Source organism: Ictidomys tridecemlineatus, chromosome 9 (genome assembly GCF_052094955.1).
Source record: "Ictidomys tridecemlineatus isolate mIctTri1 chromosome 9, mIctTri1.hap1, whole genome shotgun sequence".
Lineage (NCBI taxonomy): Eukaryota > Metazoa > Chordata > Mammalia > Rodentia > Sciuridae > Ictidomys > Ictidomys tridecemlineatus.
In genome coordinates, this window is record NC_135485.1 from 49,980,792 (window position 1) to 50,001,488 (window position 20,697).

At 34.7% G+C, this 20,697-nt stretch overlaps 1 protein-coding gene across 1 annotated transcript; it reads right to left on the reverse strand.

The window, feature by feature from the left end:
* Positions 1–12,832: 12,832 nt before the first annotated feature.
* On the reverse strand, positions 12,833–14,638 carry LOC101966341 (histone-binding protein RBBP4). Its single transcript, XM_040292349.2, is given in 1 exon segment — positions 12,833–14,638. A coding segment is annotated over 1 exon segment (1,278 nt). The 3' UTR covers positions 12,833–13,360.
* Between the last annotated feature and the right edge of the window lie 6,059 nt (positions 14,639–20,697).

Here is a 20,697-nt window from a genome sequence, read left to right on the forward strand (position 1 = left end):
AGAGTAAGATTTGGTACAAAGACTCTGAAAACACCTTTCTAAATACAAGTGCTTCTTATTCAATCTCTCAATTGGTGCTTTGTTTGGCAGCATCATATTTAAAAGACTCCCTCAAAATAGTACAAATGACAATTAGTCTTTCCTGTCTGGAAGAAAAATTATTTGGCGTTTTTGTCTTAGTTGTTGTTTTCTTAGCTTAGCTTCTATATTGTGCGAACCTGTTTCAATGTACTCATGGACAAACAATGCAGGCATATTTGCTTTTCAAATCAAAGAGGGAAGTCTTTATAAGCCACTCAGTATTTGTTTTATTTGTCCAAGACTCTAACCTTCTCTTCGTTTAAGCTTATAGAGCTCCAGTATGAGGAAATCTTTAAACCCCAGGCCTGCTGACTGGCATGAGCTCTGTTCTGCTTCCACAGAGGAGCCAGCAATAAAACTCCATACAGGGGCTCCGCAATGAAGTGGGTAGATTGATGTCCCTATTTTTGTTCCAGTGCCCCAAAATACTATCACAGCATGTGCAACCGTGTGGGAGTTCTACTGAATTTGTATTCTGGAAACAAACTAAAAGGTCAACATGCATGTATATTTACAATGGAACTTGTATTTGCTAATCGATGAGGGGAAATGTTTCTTCCTTTGTAGCAACTTCTCAAACTTTTATGCAGAAAGCCTGCAGTCAGCCTTAGAAAGCTCTTGCAAATTACACTTCAATGTTTTCTAAGATGCTTAGAACAAAGGGTAGTCAAAGTAATAGTCTATTGACTTTACAATTTTAATACTAAGATTAAGATACAATATCCAAGTAGTAAGCTTTTCCTACATATTAAAGGGGAAATTTTTATCATGTAACTAGAGTAGAAAGCATTAAAAAGAATACTTGTTCTGGAATTATACTGTGACATAAATTCCTTAGATTGGCAAATGTTCTTTAGCTATATTTGGTCATGAACCGTGAGTGGAGTATGTCAGTTTTACAGGTGACAATAATTGTTACCACCTTAATCAGAATAGAAATGACACCTTTATACAATTTTCTCTATAAATAAGAATGGACAAAGTGGTCCTTGACCTCCAGCCCCTAATTCTGTAGACTTTAAACTTATTATTTATGTTTTCCTTGGCAAATTAGTTCTGAAAACATATGTTTGCATGACTCATACAGTTATATAGAAAATTATATTGATAATAAAAGCATTATTTTGTAATATAAAATGAGAGTTGCCCTCAAAACATCCATTTCATTTTTCAGGCTGTCATCTGATGATGATAGCTCTAGAATCCACATCCTTCATATCAAGTTAACCAAACAAAGCACCTGCCCCTGACACGGTCATGAAAATGCTGGACACACACCTTCTCTGCCTCTGTTCAATACACCACCCAGTTTGCTGTGTCCATTACATCATCTTTCTTTCTCAGTCAACCCACTCTCGTAGCCCTTTAAAAGTCTCAAATTTAGAGTCTATTTTGCAGAGTTTAACTCTAATTTTCTGAATCTTCACAACACAGAACAGAATCCCTTAATGTCATTAATCACATAATCCTAGCCACACTCCCACTCCCAGGAACATCTGATTACCTTCATGATTTATGTCTTCTTGCAGAGCATAACCACAGAGTTGGAACTTCCTGTCCTGGCCTCAACCCCCTGCTATTTATTTTTTTCCTCAAATAGTACACTCAGTATTCAATATCATCAACGACTTACAAATAGTGCTCAGTAACTATGATTTGGAGTATACTAGGTTTTATTCTTTTCCTTATTACTGTTTTATTACTTTGGATTATAAATTCATGTCTCAGTTTAAAATGGGCTTTAGTTTCATACATTATTGCCTTGGAAATTCATTAGTGGTATAAAGTAATAACATATAAAGTTGGTGAAGAAAAATCAGAATGGGTGAATAGGAGGTAAAAATGAAAAGGTGATAGGAACAGCTCCAGTTAAGATAATGATAATACTAGAATGAATCTGAGAGACTTGACTTCAAACAAATATAACAAGAACAGTGCTTAGCTTGCATGTATGTGTAAATATGAACAACCATGGACAAGGGGTACTGGGCAGAACAATAGGTACAGGAGGAGACTAAGCATGAGTGAAAGATAAATCAGAAAATGGGATTATTTTGAGGTCATACTTGCCAGACACAATGATACTTTATCATGAGGAAAACATGATAAGTTTAAAGATTTTTCACTCAATAAGATGTTCTTTTTTATAGTGTAGCAAAAACACTTTGTTGTACCAAATGATGGGTTAATATTCAGAGAATGATACTTGAAATAACTTTTTGATAATGTATCAATATATATTGATTGCCCTAATTCTGTAGTTTCACTGAGTTGTTTTGGATAAATGAAAGAATTATTGATTCCAACTATTAAGTTGACAAAAATTACAAAAATATAAAAAAAAAGAGAAGTTTTACAAACAGCATTTTCAGTGATTAGATAATTTAGGTACATTATTATTAGAATCCAGTTGGGAGACAGATTTATATAGTTTTTAAAAGGTTAGATCTTGCCATTCAACTAACCTGAGTCACAATTATTGTTCTGCCATTCATTAGCTGTGTGCCTTTGGCACCTCCCTGGGCCTCACTTTTCTCATCTGTAAAATGCGGATATCACCTATGCTACAGAGTTATTTTTTAAAGTTAATTGATGTGGTGCATGTAAAGTAGCTGTTACAAAAGTTAAATTATTAGTGATAATAGAAAGGTGGTAAAAATATCATATTTTAAGAGTAAGCCAGCAGAGCCATCTTCTAATTTGTACAGAGGGAAAGTTCCCAACAGGAAATATGGGCAGGGTCTTTATATACAGGCATTCAGGGAGTAAGCTACTCAAAATCACCACTTTCCATGTATCTTAAACTTCTGGTCATTTACATGAGGAACTGAAAGCAGGAGTGGAGATCCTGAGGCTTCAAATAATTCCTGAGAAGAAGAAAAGAAACCACTTATCATGAGCACTGACCTATGGGCAGTATACACATTTGAAATCACACACAGTCACATGCATGCATATCCATACATATATGTCCATATCTCAAAGCCCAATACCTACCCTCCATTGGAAGAACTAGGAACAGAGTTTTCCTGGGTAACTGCCACCTGGCAGAGGGGCAGCAAGAATGTGTGCATTAGCACTAGCATGTTAGTGACAGGGATGTGAGGAGGCAGGAGCATGTGAGTGTGCACATAGCATCACAGAGGTCTACAGATTGTACAATAATAGAAAGAAAATTGGCTTCAGGAAAGGAATCTTTTCTAATTCAAACAAAGGTCATATGGGTTAATGGTGAGTCTACTCCTGAGGCTAAATCTAGAATATGACACATACATGCACACGTGCGCGCACACACACACACACATACACACAGGAAGGAGAAGAACAGATTACAAGAAAAGCAATCAAATCAAGTACCAGCTGGCAAAACAGACTCAGTTTAGCATAAATGAAGGAAAAGGTGAAAGTAGAGCTGGCAAACTGGAAGCAAGAAACAAGGAGCAGAGAAGGGATGTGTGGGTGCCTCTGAAGAATACTGTGTCCTGCTGCTGCTTTCCCTGACTTCCCATGTCAAATCCCTGTGCAGCCGCTTACTACAAGATCATCCCAGACAAGCTCCTTAAACTGCAAGTGCCTTAACTTCCTCATCTGCAAAATGGAGAACAGGACACTACATTTGTCATAAGGTCTATGTGAATGCATGTATTAAATTAATACATTGAAACACGTAAGGACCCTGAAGATTCAAGAAATGCTGTTATCGTCAGTGTTATTCACAAATGTCATAGACTCTCAAATCTATGGATTGCTCTATATCAAAGCTAGTCATCCTCTCTGGCTGATTTCTATGACATAAAAAATCAGTAAAAGCACCACTATATCCCTTCCAAATCTGTATGAACTAGGGGATCTTTAAGAAAGACCAGAGAGCACTGAAGAAGGACAGAGCCCAACAGAATACTAGTGTCCAGCAACAACAACAACAAAACACTCCTGGCATTTTTCTTCTCTCCCATTTTCCAAGTCAGCAGGCAAAGGACATTCACCAAAACCATGAAGCCACTATCTAGGAATGTCGCCAGGTACAAAAAGCTGAGCACATGGTATGCAATTAAGAGTTGAATACAATATTATGAAATACTAATTAAGTATTAATACCAGAATGAATTAAGGAAATTGTCCATACCACCTAACATTTTCATTAAAATACAGTGCAAAACATTGCTCCTAAATTCTGCTTCTGGAACAGAACATTTTCTAGTCGTACTGTGATTAATTTTCTTAAAAGAAATAAAGGCCTTTGTTTGTTAAGGATCATATATGGTCGTATTAATATATCCTACACTAAACCTAAACCAACATTTCCTAGTTCCTAGTTAAGAAATCTGAAGCTATCCTAAATAACACAAGAAGTTTGTAGAACTCCTCTAAGCTATAATAAGCCTAAAATAGAAGCACAAGATTATGAGTAATAAACAAGTTTATTAGGACAAATGTGATTCACATCATAGCAAAAGCCCCATGATATCAAAAATAATGATGAGGCACCACATATTTGAGTGGGGGTGCTGCAGCAGCTGTCACAGCAGCATGGGGTATCAATGCAAGCCACGGAGAAATCCTGTTTAAGTATAGTCACCGGGCCCACTGTGTACCTATGAGCTATGGCAGACACTTCAGAGAGCATCTTTAATGACTATTCAAATGAAGGTAGGATGATTAATTATATTCTTTCTCATTTTTAAGTACCAAATATGAAGCCAATTCTACACAAATTCCTTTACCTTGCAGACTGAACAACAATCGCTCTTTATAATATACTTCCATAAATCATATAGGATTGCACGATAGAAACAGCATGGCTGTGCCTCTAATTTTGTTGTTCTTGAGAGAGAGAGAGAGAGAGAGAGAGAGAGAGAGAGAAAGAGAGAAACAGGGCTAATACTACCATATGAAATCCTTCTAAGTAAAAGTGATGGGTGTCATAAGTTCTCAATGATTTTTTTTTTGTTTAGAAACAAATGTAGTATTCATAGGCTAGCAAAATGTTTAGCACAGAGTACTTTTTCAATAAATATTTGTATGAGAAAATGAGAAGGAAGATAAAAAGAGTAGAAAAAGTTAAGGAGATGAAAAGAAAAATGAAAAATCCAAAATGTTTCAGATTGGATTGCCCTGGCTAGCAGTAAGTCCAGCTCTGTGTGTGTGTGTGTGTGTGTGTGTGTGTGTGTGTGTGTGTGTGTGTGTGTGTGATATGGAGAGAAAGAACAAGGTGCGATGATGGAAAGGCTGTAGCTGCTACTACATGATTCCTGTGAAAGAGGAAGATCCAGTAGTCCCCTAACTGTTTAGTTGCACAGTATCCTAGCTCCTGTTTTGTAATACTTAGGTGAAAGTTTGTGCATTATATGCTGATTCTTTTCCAAAAACCTTTCGCCAATTTGAAGCAGCATGTGGGTAAGATCCCAGATGTCAGTTCCAATTGTTTCCATTAGGCACTCATATTGACTTGATTTTACACCCAGGAAAAAATGAACAATTTCTGTCTCTTCAGTTAATTTCTACCATTTTAATCTTACAATTTAAGAAACTTTCTGAATGCACAGACTTCAAGCTCTTGGGTAAGAAATATCTCTATATTTCTGTGAGATCTACTTTACTAATCTGCCTGTATTCTCCACTTCATTGTTTGCCACTAATCATAATGTTATTCCCAATCAGCATGTGTGTGTCCTTAATGTGCTGAACACTTGGGGTGACTGATATGGGTTATAGAGTAGTGTACTAAAGTGAATATAGAAAAAAATGAGTGTCACAAGTCATTTGCTTCCATTATTCTAATGGCTTTTAAAACAATGAAATTATTTTTGATCAATGTATATTGAAAGTTTGTACAGTTTAGGAGCCATTTGATTTTCACATACTCTATATTTTAACATTTAACAATGTGACAGTCTTGAAATGGCACATTGTCAAGTTGAAAATCACTTTAGATATTCTGAGGTACTGAAATAAGTGTAGGGTAGACCATATACAATTATCTTTAGAATTATAGGGCAATGTTGGATCTCAAGGACTTAGATGACAATATCATGATCATATGACCCATATAACTTTCACATTACTTTTCTTAAAGTGTAAACTTTTCATGAAATGTATTTCATTCAATCAATAAGTATGCAGATTAAATTGTTTAAAAATAATAAGATCCTGTAATCTAATTCCTTAGTATTTAGCCATCTTACACAACTCAAGTCTTTTAATTTTAATATGTCATTTCAAAGTGAGACTTGCCAACACACATCACTTTTTATGAATCCAAGAAGTGAAATTTCCTGGGTTCACTAGTAAAGGGAACAAAAGACCTTCTTCTAGGAGGCAAAGGAAAGCAATATAAAGAAAACCTGTAAGAAAAGATCAAATAAGAGGATAGAGGAAAAATTAAGGTATGAGAAAGAATGGTGAAATATTAAATTTGAAAATAATAAGGTCAAAATAAATGGAAGTATGTTATAAAATATATATGCACAGGTGACTTAGAAAAAAGTATAAGAACAAATGACTGTTAATCTACCAGTTTTATCTTCTGTGAACCACAGTGAAAACTTCTCATGCTGAACTCTGTGCATTACATTTAATATGCATCTGTCCAACCCTCAGAACGTGTCACACAAAACTTAGTGCACACATATGAGAAGCCAGAACATTAGATCACTGGCAAACTGATGTTAATCTCATCCTCTCTTGCCTACAATTTCTATATTCTTAAGATAACATCTAATACAGATATTCCTCAACTTAAAAATGATCGAACATACAATGTTTTAATTTGATGAAGGTGAGAAAGTGAAGAGCTTTAAGAAGACTCTATACTTCTGGTTTTGAATTTTGATCATTTCCCAGGCTAGTAATATGCAGTGCAATTCTTTGATGCTGGATGGCAGCAGCAACAAGATGCAGCTCCTAGGCAACTGTGAATGTAAACAACAGAGACTCTATAGCGTACTGTGTTGCTAAGATATGATGTTTGGTAGGCAAGGTATATTTAGTGAATTTCAACTTGCAGTGTTTTCAATTTACAATAGGTTTATTGAGATTCTATCAAAATTATTGCAATTCTATCAAAAGTCAAATGGAATTTTTATAAGCCCCTTCAACATATGTATTCCCCATACATTAGGATGAATTAATTCTGATAGGTATTTGTCACTTATGACACAGTCTTTCAATACTCCTCTTGAATCCCATCACATACCCTAAGAATGACTTCTTTTTTAAACTCCTTTGTATAGCCCTAAGACAAAGATGCTGTTGATCCAGTATCATAACATCTTGTCCTGTCCAATGTGCTCCTGCATGACATCTCTCACTGAGTACCTGAAAAGGCAGTGTGTTCATTCATTCATTCATACCTAACTCAGAATCTGGATCCTAGGCCGAGCATCTCCTCTCTTCTCTTCATAGACAATTACTCATTTAAACATCATGTCATTTAAATGATATGAAACCTGGAACTTTTTCTTCTTTTACATGACCTAAAATCAACCTAGGTACACCTAATGTTTAGGGGTCTGATCAGTTCACCAACATATCCAACAGTTACTTCATTATCTCACCTCAAAAATCTTAACATCAATTCAACCATATATACCATAAGCATATATGCTTATTTTATAACATTAGTTTCTCTTCTGAAATGTGGTATTTCCTCATCTCTCCTCCTGAACATAGCCTGTTATCCTTTACTGTGTACCCTTACAATTTCCCTTTATATTGATTCTCCAATCTCATCAGGTTCCAAAAGATATTGGCCCTTCTACTTTATAATTTTTTAAAGTTATAACTTTTAAAAGTTTTTTTTATTTATCCCTTGACTTTTTATCATTGCAGATTTTACATCTCATGATTCTGTGCCCTGTTATCAGTATTCTCAGTATTTTGTCTTCACTTTCTTTTCCTAAATCCAACAAGACCCTACTTTGGGTGAACAAAAATGTATGCTTTCTTGGCAACTTCAATTCATAAAATATTATACAACTAGGTAACCTATACAATTGAACTACAAATTTATGTTCATGAGTATAAGCTGAATACCCCTATAGTTCCTGAAAACACTAATAGTTCTTAACTCACTCTCATTTTTTACAAAAGATTCTTGTGGCCCTGAAATCTCAACTTGACCTATTCTTTCTGCCTGATTTCTTTTTCATAGAAATGATAAGAAAAGAATCCATCCCCCCACCCTCGAATTCTCAACCACAAAACCTGCAAAGCTACAAGCATCAAGAGCCATTCTTTTGTTTGTCTTCTATTTAACTCTCTTGATTTTATCTATTCTTCCTGTATTTCCAAACTTCTTTTCTAATTTTTTCTCATGAGCATTTAACCATATGTTTTAGTCAAGTCAGCTTTTTCATTACTGTGACAAAAGTTGTTCCTGACTGGAACAACTGTAGAGGAGAAAAAGTTTATTTAATGGCTCACAGTTTCAGAGTTCTCAATCCATAGAGAGAACGCTCCATTCCTCAGGGCTCAAAGTAAGGTAGGACATCATAGTGGAAGAGTGTGGCTAAAGAGAAGCAGCTTACATGATGATCAGAAAACAGAGAGAGAAAGACTCCACTCTCTGGATACAAAATATATACCCCCACAGCCACACCCCAAATGAACCACCTCCTCCAGCCACATATCACCTGCCTCATTACCACTCAGTTAATCTCATCAGGGACTAATCCATTTATTAGGTTGAAGCCTATATACAATATAAGCCAATCATTTCTCCTCCAAACCTTCCTATATTGTCACATGTGAGCTTTTGGGGATACCACATCTAAACCATAACTTCATAATCCTGATTCTTCCTTATTTTTTGATTACCAACCACTAAAATTATACCTTAGAATTCCACCAAAAATACTTTGATCATGTTCAGTGATGACTTATGTCATGTTAATGAACTTACATCCTTCTCTTCTTCTATCATGTAATAATTCCCTCATACAGATGGCCACATTCTACTTTTGGCTTTTATTGGCTTGTAATTTTTCAATTTTCCATTTTTAATCCTCACTGCATAATCTCAACCTAATTTACCAAATCCTTTTCTACCTCCAGTTCCTTAACCATCAGTATTCATTTCGCTATCGAACCTTGGTTCCCAATTTCTCTTCTATTCTACACACTCATCCTGAGTGATCACATGTACACTTATGACCTCTACTATCTAGATAAGCTACATAATAATGATTAATAAATGTTAACCTAGAGGAAAGACATCACTATTGAACTCCTATTATAGCTATTTCTTGTACCTATTACTATAGATGTAGATGTCTCATAGGAATCTCATATATAACTTTCCCAAACTAAAATTTTGGAATAAAACAAAAATAAGCCAAGAAACAAAGAATAGATCATAGAGGCACAAGGAATTTCCAGGTTGATGGTCAAAAAAATTTATAGGATGAATCCAAGTGACAGATATGGAAAGCACAATTCTCATTCTAAATAAAAAGACAAGAAGGCCCCTAACATTAAAATAAAGCTAGTAAAATATAATGTGTTCAAAGAAACTTGGAAAAGTTCTCTTTGAGTAGAAATTAATTAACAATAGGTATATAGAAAACAAAACAAAATGTCAATATTAGGCAAAATTTTGAATAAAAATGAATTGTAATCATAAAACATTCTTTGAGTCACATATGAATAATGGCCATGTTATAAAATATAAATATTTAATTCTGAAATAAGCAAAAATTGTAATATAGTTATGTTGAAAAATAATAAGAGGAACAGGACACCAGAAAATAATATATAAACTGAAAAATCAAGAAATAGTAGTATTAATAGAATCAATCAACTACAAAGATGTGGACATGATTACTTCAAGCTACAGATACCTTTGTTTAAAGGATGGGGCAGGTAATTGCTATTTTAAAATATTAGCCTACTAACACTATTTTACTTTTTAAATAAATATGTACTATTTTATTTTGATAAAATTTAAAATATTAATAAAAACTTTAAAATATATGTATTTTACTTTTGACTAGGTGCTAGAGGTGTAAGATGCAAACCATTGGATTATAAGAAAAACTAAACTACCAGGAAAAGAAAGGAGTGATTGGTAAATAGAAGATGTAGTACATTGGTTCACATAAACAGAGTTGTTAGTTATCTGGATAGTTAGGAAAACTAGGATACATGAAAAAAGAATGAATGCTAACATTTTGAAGGTAGGCACCATGTATAATTTGCTTTAGTAATTGTAGTCTAAAATATTATGGAAAGAAATACTTTAGCAAAATACATGCAAGCTGATGAAAGAATCTTTAGAACAAACCTTAATGATGGTGCTATAACCTCTGAAACAGTAAGTTACAACTTTCTGATTATGCTCTGAAAGTGTCAGGATGAAGGATAAACTAAGAATGCCACATAAAATGCCCATTTAAGTTGAATTTAACTTGGAATCCTGCATTTTTGTTTGCTAAAGCTGACAACCCAAGAATAAGCCAATTGTTAAAGATCAGATGAACAAATACAAATGCAAACATTCCGATTAAAAGAAATAATAATAGCTGAAGATTTTTAATTCATTAAGAACCTGAAATGAAAATCAGAGTAACAAAAGTTCTAATATTAAAACCATGACATAAAAGATCCCCTTATCCTTCTTAAACAAAAATAATTGTTTGTTTTTGTAAAATAAATAATGTTAACATTTCTAACTGGATAAAGACAATCATGAGACTACCTTCCTGACCCATATGCAAAGGAAATCAACCATCCTCCTGACAGACCTATCTAAGATCCTAGCCAAGAGCAATTTATATCAGGAAGGAAACTATTATTCCCAAGCTAATTAAATGCTAAAACAGGGTTGAATAAATGATGGCCTACTGGCCTATTTTTGTTTTGTACCAAGTTTTATTAGAACATAGCCATCCCCATTCCTTTATTTTCTTTGTCTGCTTTCATACTACAATGACAGAGTTGAATAAATGAAAAAGAATTGAAACCAAAAATAAAACCAAAAATGTTTACTAGCTGGTCCTTCACAGAAAACATTTACCAACCACTATTCTAAAAGTGACCTTGACCAGCAGGACCCAGCACAATCAGGCATGCAGAAATCCTAAATCCTAACACTAAGCCACTTTTTTAACAGGAACAACTTCAACCTGAATTTGTATCATACTGAAGTGATATCGGCGTTTGATTTAGTTAAGCAGTAATTAATAAGAACCATTTCTAGAAGAAGATATGTAGAAGATGGCAAAAGTGAGGTATGAAGGAAGTCCCATCCTCCTCACAACAAAGAAAGGAGGCAGCAAAAGAAAAGCAAACTTGGGAAGCTGGTGACAAAATAAATTCTCTAAGACTCAATAATACAAAGTCTGAGGCCTGAAAAGACTAGAAGACAGGCTACAAGAATAGAAAATAAACTCAGTGTCCCCTAATACCAAACCTGAACCTAAGTGCTAGAAGGAAGAAGGGGCAACAGAAAAAGAGTGGAGGTGGAGCAGAAATTCTCTAAAATTCACCTACTACAAGATTTGGAAAGGAAGATAAAATTTAAAATGTGACAGTAATAGCAGGGTCTTTAAAATAGAGCAAACAGCTTAAAATCAAATCAATGAAAGAAAACTGAGCCAGAGGTCCATAGCCATCTGTGGAGCCCCCCGCCAACCCAGTGGACCCCCATAAATCAGCAGAAAGTCTTCCCACACTCAGACAACTGCAAATTAAACTAGAAGGGCAGTTAGACCTCAAAAATCTGACCAGAAAGAATTTCTAGAAGAATCATTACTAGCTGAAAATGCTAAACCCCCCTTTCCTCCCCATTACTGTAAACAAGGGGAACAGAATGCTAGTGTGGACCTGTACCAGAATGTGCACCTAACCCTGGCAGCCTCTGTGACCCAGGCAAGGGCAGAAAGCTCTGTATAGCATCTGCTGACTTGACTCAAACAGAAACACAAGCAGCTTTGGCCCCCAATAGGAAAGCGATTCACCAGGTCCTGACCATGGACATTGGGGGAAGACCCCACGAGAAAACTAGGGACAGTCTATAGGATCATGGGGCTGAACCACAGAGAAGCTGCCTAAATATCCAATGACACAGACCCACTGGATTGATCATTCAAATATAAACCAAGTAAAGATTCTATAGTCATAAAAAAATTAATAGCATGGACCTAAAAGACATCTATAGAATAGTTCATTCATCAGTGACTGGATTCACTTTCTTCCCAGCAACACACAGAGCATTTATCTAAAATAGACCATATTTTAGGACGTAAAGCAAATTTTAGTAAATACAAAAAAAAGAGAGATAATACCTTGCATTCTATCACATCATAATGAAATAATATTAGAAATCAAAGATAAAATTTAAAAAAAACACTCTAATACATGGATATTAAATAATACACTTTTTTAGGGCTATGTAGAAAAGCAATTTATTTTATTATAAGCACTTACACAGTTAGTCATGGGAGTAATAGGCCTGCTGGTAAAACAGGTCACCCAAAATGCAGATGGTATCAAACTAGTGGTCAAGAACCAACTCCTTAAAAAAAAAAAACCCTCTTATCAAGGATTAATTTAATTTTAAAAACATACAAGCTATCAATTCACTCTTTTCAACTTGACAGTATACCCATGATACAACTGTCAGGTAAAAACATACATCTTTACAACTTGGTGGTCCCAACTTAAAAAAAAATCACATAAAGGTAAGGAATAATGTGAAAACAGCTCAAGAAATTACACTTGCAAAAATATATGGGAAAGGAGGAACATGTAGTTTTGACTTAACTGTAGAAATCAAGAGGAGACTGGTCTACATAGGAAAATGTGCATCCTGGAAAGTCAGGTGTGAAGATTTTAGAGTAGGAATCTATGTGACTTGAATCTCCCCTAATTCCTGAATAAAAATGACATTTTGCAGTATTTATACTTCATGGCTCAGACACCTACCTCCCTTGGCTCTATTCCTTACTCACTCTAGCTTTTACTTAAATGAGTCCAAAAAACTTGGGGATATAGCATAAGAAGAAAAATAACCACACATAATATTCCCCTTTCTGTAGCTACTTTAGACCCGGGTTTGTTACTAGAAAATTCTTGAAGAAAATTTAAATAAGTCTGGCTTTGCTGAATAAAGTATCCCAGTTGATATTTAGAAAACACCCTCTATTGGGCTAATAGCAATTGTTGGTGGTACTTATATAGAGGGATAGCTGAACAAAGTCTGTGTCTCAAAACCAATGTTAAATCAATCAGGGTTGAGAGGGGAAAAAAGGGGAGTCTAAAATCACAAGTGCAGACACATCTAGGATCCTTGTCCTTCAGGATCCACACTTCCTTCAGGATCTTCATCATTATAGATGTTCTCTGCCATCTTCCACACTTGCATGATATTGTCTTCTGATACAGAACAAATCACCCAAGGTTCATTGGGATTCCAGGAGAAATCAGATATCTTGGCAGTGTGACCACCATGAATAAACAATACTTCTGGTGGGCCATCTTCTGCATCTTCTGGGGATTGTTCTTCTCCAATTTTACTTAAATCCCAGACATGCAGTCTACAATCAGTACCACTAGAAGCCAGAATAGTCTCATTGTGAGGTGACCATTGAACCTGAAATATTTCATCCTTATGTGATTCAAAGGAATGCAACTTAAGTTTCAGATTTCTCAGATCCCACAAGGCAACAGTCTTATCAGCTGATCCTGTGGCAAGTATGAACTCACTATAAGGATTGAAAGAGAGGCAGTTCACTTAAGCAGTGTGAGCATCTACTGAGTGGCTTGGTTTGGAAGTATTGTTTGAACGAATATTCCAAATCATAAGTTTCTGATCATCAGCAACTGACCCAAACAGGGACTCATGGAGCAGATGCCAGGAAACATCTTCTACTTCTGCTGTGTGCCCTGTAAAGATGGTCTTCGCATCATCCACTTTTCCTTCCTTTGGGATGACACTGATATCCCATAGGCAGATGGTATGGTCATCTAAAGCACTAAGTAAGTACCCACTGAGATTTGGGTTCCAAGAAAGCCCATACCCTTCCTTCTGATGTCCACGGAGACGCAAATCTGGGTTGCACTCTCCAGAAGGGTCTGGTTTAGAAGGATGTTTTGTATAGTCAAAAACAAGAACATCACTGGATGGAGTCTTTGTTGCAATGATGCAAGGGTTCTGGGGCATATAATGAGCCCTATTTACTTCTCCTTCCTGGTTGATCTTGATTTCTATTTCAATTTTCCCACTAACTGAGCCAAAACCTCCTAATTCTCCTTTCTCACTGTCGTAGTGTGATACATCAAATTGAGCATCATCATTAGGGAGCTGTACACTGGCTATCACAAGGTGGTTTTGCTCATCTGATGTGGGTGTCCCCAGGACAAGTGGATGAATGCTGAAATCTTTTCCTTCTGGTCTGGTTACATCTGGAAGCCACTGTGCTGTTAGGCTGGACCACTCCAGAGCATGGGTCATCAACAAATCGTAAAGAAAAGGGGTGTTCTTTTTCCATATTTTGTACTCCTCATTGATCACACGTTCTTCCACTGCGTGGTCAAAGGCTGCTTCCTTGTCAGCCATGGCAGCAGGAGAGTAAATAATACACTTTTAAGTGATGCATGGATAGCAGAAGAAATCATTGAGAATTTTAAAAAATTCATTGAAATTAATAAGAATAGTGATACAACATACCAAAATCTTGATCAGTATAAAGGCAGATTGAAGAGGAAGGTTTATAATATTGAGCTTATATATTAAAATAATAGGATACCAAATAAATAATCTAACATTACACCTTAAGTCTCTAATAAAGAAGAACAACTTAATACCAAAATCAACAGAAAAAAAATAATTAAAAACAGAGCTAAATTTAATGAACTTGAGATTTAAAAAATAACACAAAAGATCAATGGAACAAAGAGTTGGAAAAAAATTGATAAAACCTTATACAAAGTAAACAAAAGAAAGAGGGGAGAAAATTCAAACAAAACCTGAGATGAAAAAGGAAATACCACCACATATACTACTGAAATCCAAGGGATCATGAAACTATTTTGAAAATTAATGCTTAAATAAACAAGAAAATCTTGAAAATCTTGACAAATTCCTAGAGACATATGACCTACCCAATTAGAACCATAAAGGTATAGAAAATTTAAACAAATCAATATCAAGTAATGAAAATGAAGCAGCTTTCAAAAGCCTCCCAACAAAGAAAATCCAAGTACCAGATGAATTCTCAATCAAGTTCTACCAGACATTTAAAGGAGAACTAATGTCAATCCTCCTCAAATTACTCATAAAATATAAAAGAGGGCAACATAACCAAACTCATTCTATGAAGCCAGTATCACCCTGATACTAAAATCCGACAAGACATATCAAGGAAATAAAATTTATGATCAATATCCTTGATGAAAATAGATGCAAAAATCTTAATAAAATATTGGAAAACCACATGCAAAAACACATTTAAAAGATATTGAACCATGATCAACTGGGTTTTATCCCAGGGATGTAAGGTTGTTTCAATACATAGAAATCAATAAATGTGATTCATCACATAAATATACTTAAGGCTGAATTACATGATTATCTTAATAGACACAGAAAAAGCATTTGACAAATACAGCATGAAACATCATGTTTAAAACATGTTTAGAACATCAGAAAATCTAGGGATAGAAGGAAATTACCTCAATATTGTAAAAGCAAATGACATATCCAAAGCCAACATCATTCTCAGTGGAAAAAAAACTTTTCACTCCTGTCCAAAATAGTCCTTGAAACTCTAAGGAGAGCAATCAGGCAAGTTAATGAAATTAAACAGATATGAATAGGAAAAAAATCTCAAATAATCTCTATTTGCTGATGACATAATCTTATATTTAGAAGACACAAAAAACTCAACCAGACGTCTCTAGAGCTCATGTATGAATTCAGCAAAATAGCAGAAGATCAACACTCATAAATCAATCACATTTCTGTAATCCAATGATAAATCAGCTGAAAAATAAATTAGGCTAACTATCCCATTCACAAAAAATCTCCAAAAAATAAAATAAAATACTTCAGAATTGATCTAACAAAAGAGATGGAGGATCTCTACAATGAAAATTATAGAACACTAAAGAAAGAAATTGAAGAAGACTGAAAAGATGGAAAGACCTTTCATGTTCTTGGATAGGCGGAATTAATATTATCAAAATGGCCATCCTACCAAAAGTGCTATACTGATTCAACACAATTCCCATCAAAATTTCAATAATGTTCTCCACAGAAAGAAATGGAAAAATCAGTTATGAAATCCATTTGGAAAAATAAGAGTCCCAGAAGAGCCAATGCAACCGTCAGCAAGAAAATCAAAGCAGGAAGCATCACAATACCAGCCCTCAAAGTATGCTTCAGAGCTATAGTAACAAAACCATCATGGTATTGGCACCAAAACTGGCATGAAGACCAATGGAATAGAAGACACAGAGACAAATCCTCATACCCACATAAATACAGTTATCTCATACTAGACAATGGTGCCCAAAACATATGTTGAAGAAAATATAGCTTTTTTTTTTTGGTAGAAGGGATTGAACTAAGGGGCACTTGACCACTGAGCCACATTCCCAGCCCTATTTTGTATTTTATTTAGACACAGAGTCTCACTGAGTTGCTTAGTGCCTCACTTTTGCTGAGGCTGACTTTGAACTCAAGATTCTCCTGTCTCCTCCCAAGCAACTGGGATTACAGGTGTGCCCCACTGCATCCAGCTAAAAGATAGCCCTTTTATCAAATGGTTCTGGGAAAAGTGGAAATCCATATGTAGTAAAATTTAACTCCTATCTCTCATTCTGCACAAAACTCAGCTCAAAGTGGATCAAAGACCTGACAATTAGACCATAAACCCTGCAAATGCTAGAAGAAAATTTAGGCCCAACACTCCAACATGTTGGTATAAAAACTGAATCCCTTATCAAGACTTCTAAAGAACAAGAAATAAAATAAAAAAATCAGTAAGTGAAATGGCATCAAATTAAAAAGCCTCTTTACAGCAAAGTAAACAATCAAGAGCATGAAAAGAGAGACTACAAAATAGGAAAAAAAATTGCCATCTTCATTTCAAATAAGGTATTATTTCCAGGATATACAAAGAACTCAAAATCTTCACACACACACACACACACACACACACACACACACACACACACTAATAAAAAAAAAAACAATAACTTAGTCAATAAATGTGCAAAGGAATTGAACAGACACTTCTCAAATGAAGAAATATGAACAGCCAACAAATATATAAAAAAATATTCAATATCACTAGCAATTAGGGAAATGAAAACTAAAACTACATTGAGATTTCATCTCACTCCAGTCAGAATAGCAATTATCAAGAATACAAGTAACAATAAAGGTTGGGAAACGTGGGGAAAATGTACCCTCATACATTGTTGATGGTACTGCAAATTGAAGCAACCACTATGGTAAGCAGTATGGAGATTTCTCAAAAAACTAAAAATAGAGCCATCATATGACCCAGATAACCCACTCCTCAGTATATATCCAAAGGTTTTAAAATCAGCGTACTACAGTGACACAGCCACGTCAATGTTTATGGCAGCACAATACACTGCTATGGAGCCAAACTAGGTAACCTTCAACAGAAAAAATGGATAAAGAAAATGTGGTTTATATACACAATAGAGTACTACTCAGCCATAAAGAAGAATGATTTTATGTCATTTGCCAGTAAAGGAATGGAACTGGTGACGCTCATGTAAAATAAGTTAGTCTCAAAAGGCCAAAGGTTGAATGTCTTCTCTAATATGCAGAAACTAATGCAAAATAAGATAGGGGGACATATAAAATAAAAGAATGATCAGTGGAGTAGCCAAAGGAGAATGAAGGGAAGGGAGGGACGAGGGTAGGGAAAGACAGTGGAATGAATCTGACCTAACTTTCCTTTGTACATATATGAATATACCACAGTGAATCTTACCATTGTGTATATCCACAAGACTCTAAAAATAATTTTTAAAACTATAAGTAACTAGGAAAAAGATCAGTAAAGTAGAGGGAAGGGAACAGGGGGAGGGAAGAGGGAATGGAAAGGGAAAGTATAGGGACTGAATTAGAGCAAATTATAGTCCATGATTTTATAATTATGTCAAAATGAATCCTAATGTTATATATAACTAAAAAGAATGAGTGAAAAAATAAATAAAATATTTTTTAAAATGTAAGTTGGCTAGATGGTGACAGATGAGGGAAGGAAGAGTGACCTAGCTGCTTTCTGATTTTGGTGGAGAAGTGTGTTGATTCCACCAATAATATGATTGGAATTGCTTATCCACAGATCAATTTCTATTTGTTAAAATAAATAAAAGTACTTCTACAAAAAAAAAATTAACAAATAAAAATAAAGACCATTTCCAGGCTGAAGGATGTTAATATTTAGATCATTTTTTCTTCAAACACTGTTTTTTCTTATTGTTAATGTCCCCCATTTAAGTGTTAGGTTTTTATTCAAAATGTAATCAACTGGATCATATGTATTCTCCTCAAGTCTTCAATTGGTCTCACCTGGAAAAAAAAAAACCTGCTTGTTCAATTTATGCTTATTTCACTCATCTGGACATACAGCTGATGCAGAAATGTGCATATTTTGGACTGATGTTGTGGCTCAGTGGTAGAGCATGAATGAGACACTGGGTTCAATTTTCAGCATTGCATATAAATAAAAAAAGTTCATTGACAACTGAAAAATATTATTAAAAAAAGAAATATGCATATTTGGTCTTAAAATGAAAACTAGAGATAAGATTTGGGAAATTAACTTTGTAAATTCAACATATTTCAATAACAGTATCTTATTATATCAAAGTTATAATTTATATTTTTAGCTTTTTGGTTTATTGAACTTTTCTGAAAAAGTTAACCTTGAAACTAAAAGTTATAAAGCTTCTTATAGGATAAAAATTACTCATCTTTTCAAAAATAATGTTTTAAAAGTCTGTTCATTAAAATGTCATAGGTAATGAAATCTGTTTTATACCAAGTAGCACAGATGCAGATGCTTTTTAAATTTTTCTATACAATAAAGATGGATTTTTTAACATATAGTTATCATGGGCTTACTTCCTTATTAAAATATGTTGAGAGAATCTGTTAAGCTTAAAACTAACTTCTTTAAGTTTAATAGTTCAGTCACTCAAAATTATTTTATGGAGACAAAAACTTTTTTGAGAAAGCGAAATGTACCTAACTTTTCTCCCTGTAAATAAGATACATACACTTGTCAAAAATGTATTAATATTAAAAACTTGTGTTTTAAATAAACTTGTTTTAAAATGTTGATGTTTTACTCGTATGAAAATCTATAAGATATATTCAGCAGCAAAGTGTACAATTCAATGTTTTTTCCTGTATTCTCAGCATTATGCATTCATTGCCACAATCTAATTTGAGAACATTTTTATCCCCCTCCTCAACATATTCACATAGTCACACACCTATTGGCAGTTATTCCTTGGTCCTCTCCATCCCCTGCCTTAGGCAAGCACTAATCTGACTTTCAATATCTACATATTTACCTCATCTTGATATTTTAAATAAATGGAAATACGCAATATATTTCCTTTTGTGTCTATCTCTTAGCAAGTTTCATCCATTTTGTAAGATGTATCAGTATCATTCTTTTGGCTGAAAAATATCCCCTCCAGCAACATATGAGGGTTCCACATTCTCCACAATACTTCTCTGTTTCATTATAGACGTCTTTGGAAATAGAGCCCTATGTATTGCATCTTGATGTGCATTTTTCTAATGACTAATTTTTATTTAGATCCTATACCCATATTTTACTTGGGTCTTGGGCTCTTTTTGAGTTAAAGCACTATTTGCTTAATGATTATACTCATCCCCATTGAATTGTCCTGAAACTCTTGTCAAAAATCAATTGGCCAGCCAGGCACAGTGGTGTACTCTTTTAATCCCAGCAGCTCAGGAGGCTAAGACAGGAATATTGCAAGTTCAAAGCCAACCTCAGCAACTTAGCGAGACCTGTTTCAAAATAAAAAATAAAAGGGGGCTAGGGATGTGGTTAAGTGGTTAAGCAGTTAAACATCTCTAGGTTTGATCTCCAGTACAATAAACAAAATAATCAATTGATCAATTCACCATAAATAGGAGGGTTTGTTTCTGGGATCATTGAATTTTATTAAATGTCTACTCTTAACATCTTTACCACAATGTCTTGTTCAGGATAGTTTTGTTTGGGGCTAAGTTTTGAAATCAGAAGTATGAATACTCCCATTTTATATTGTTGTTTTGCTTATTCTAGGTTCTCTTTCATTTTAATAAGAATGTTAGGATCATGTTGGAGTACAGCTTTCATTCTACATTTAGTGACTGGGAGAGATAAAGGAAATCATTATGGTTTGGATAAGTGTCACCCAATGTTCCATGTGCAGAAGGGCACATGTGGGCAGCTTCCTCCACATACACTCCGAGTGTGTTGTCCTTACTGCCTTGCCACAGGCCCTTAGGTAAATGACCACCCACTGAAATCTCTGAAGCTGTGAGCCAAAATAAACTTTATCTCCTAATAAGCTATTTCAGGGTTTTGTCCTAGCAATGCAAAG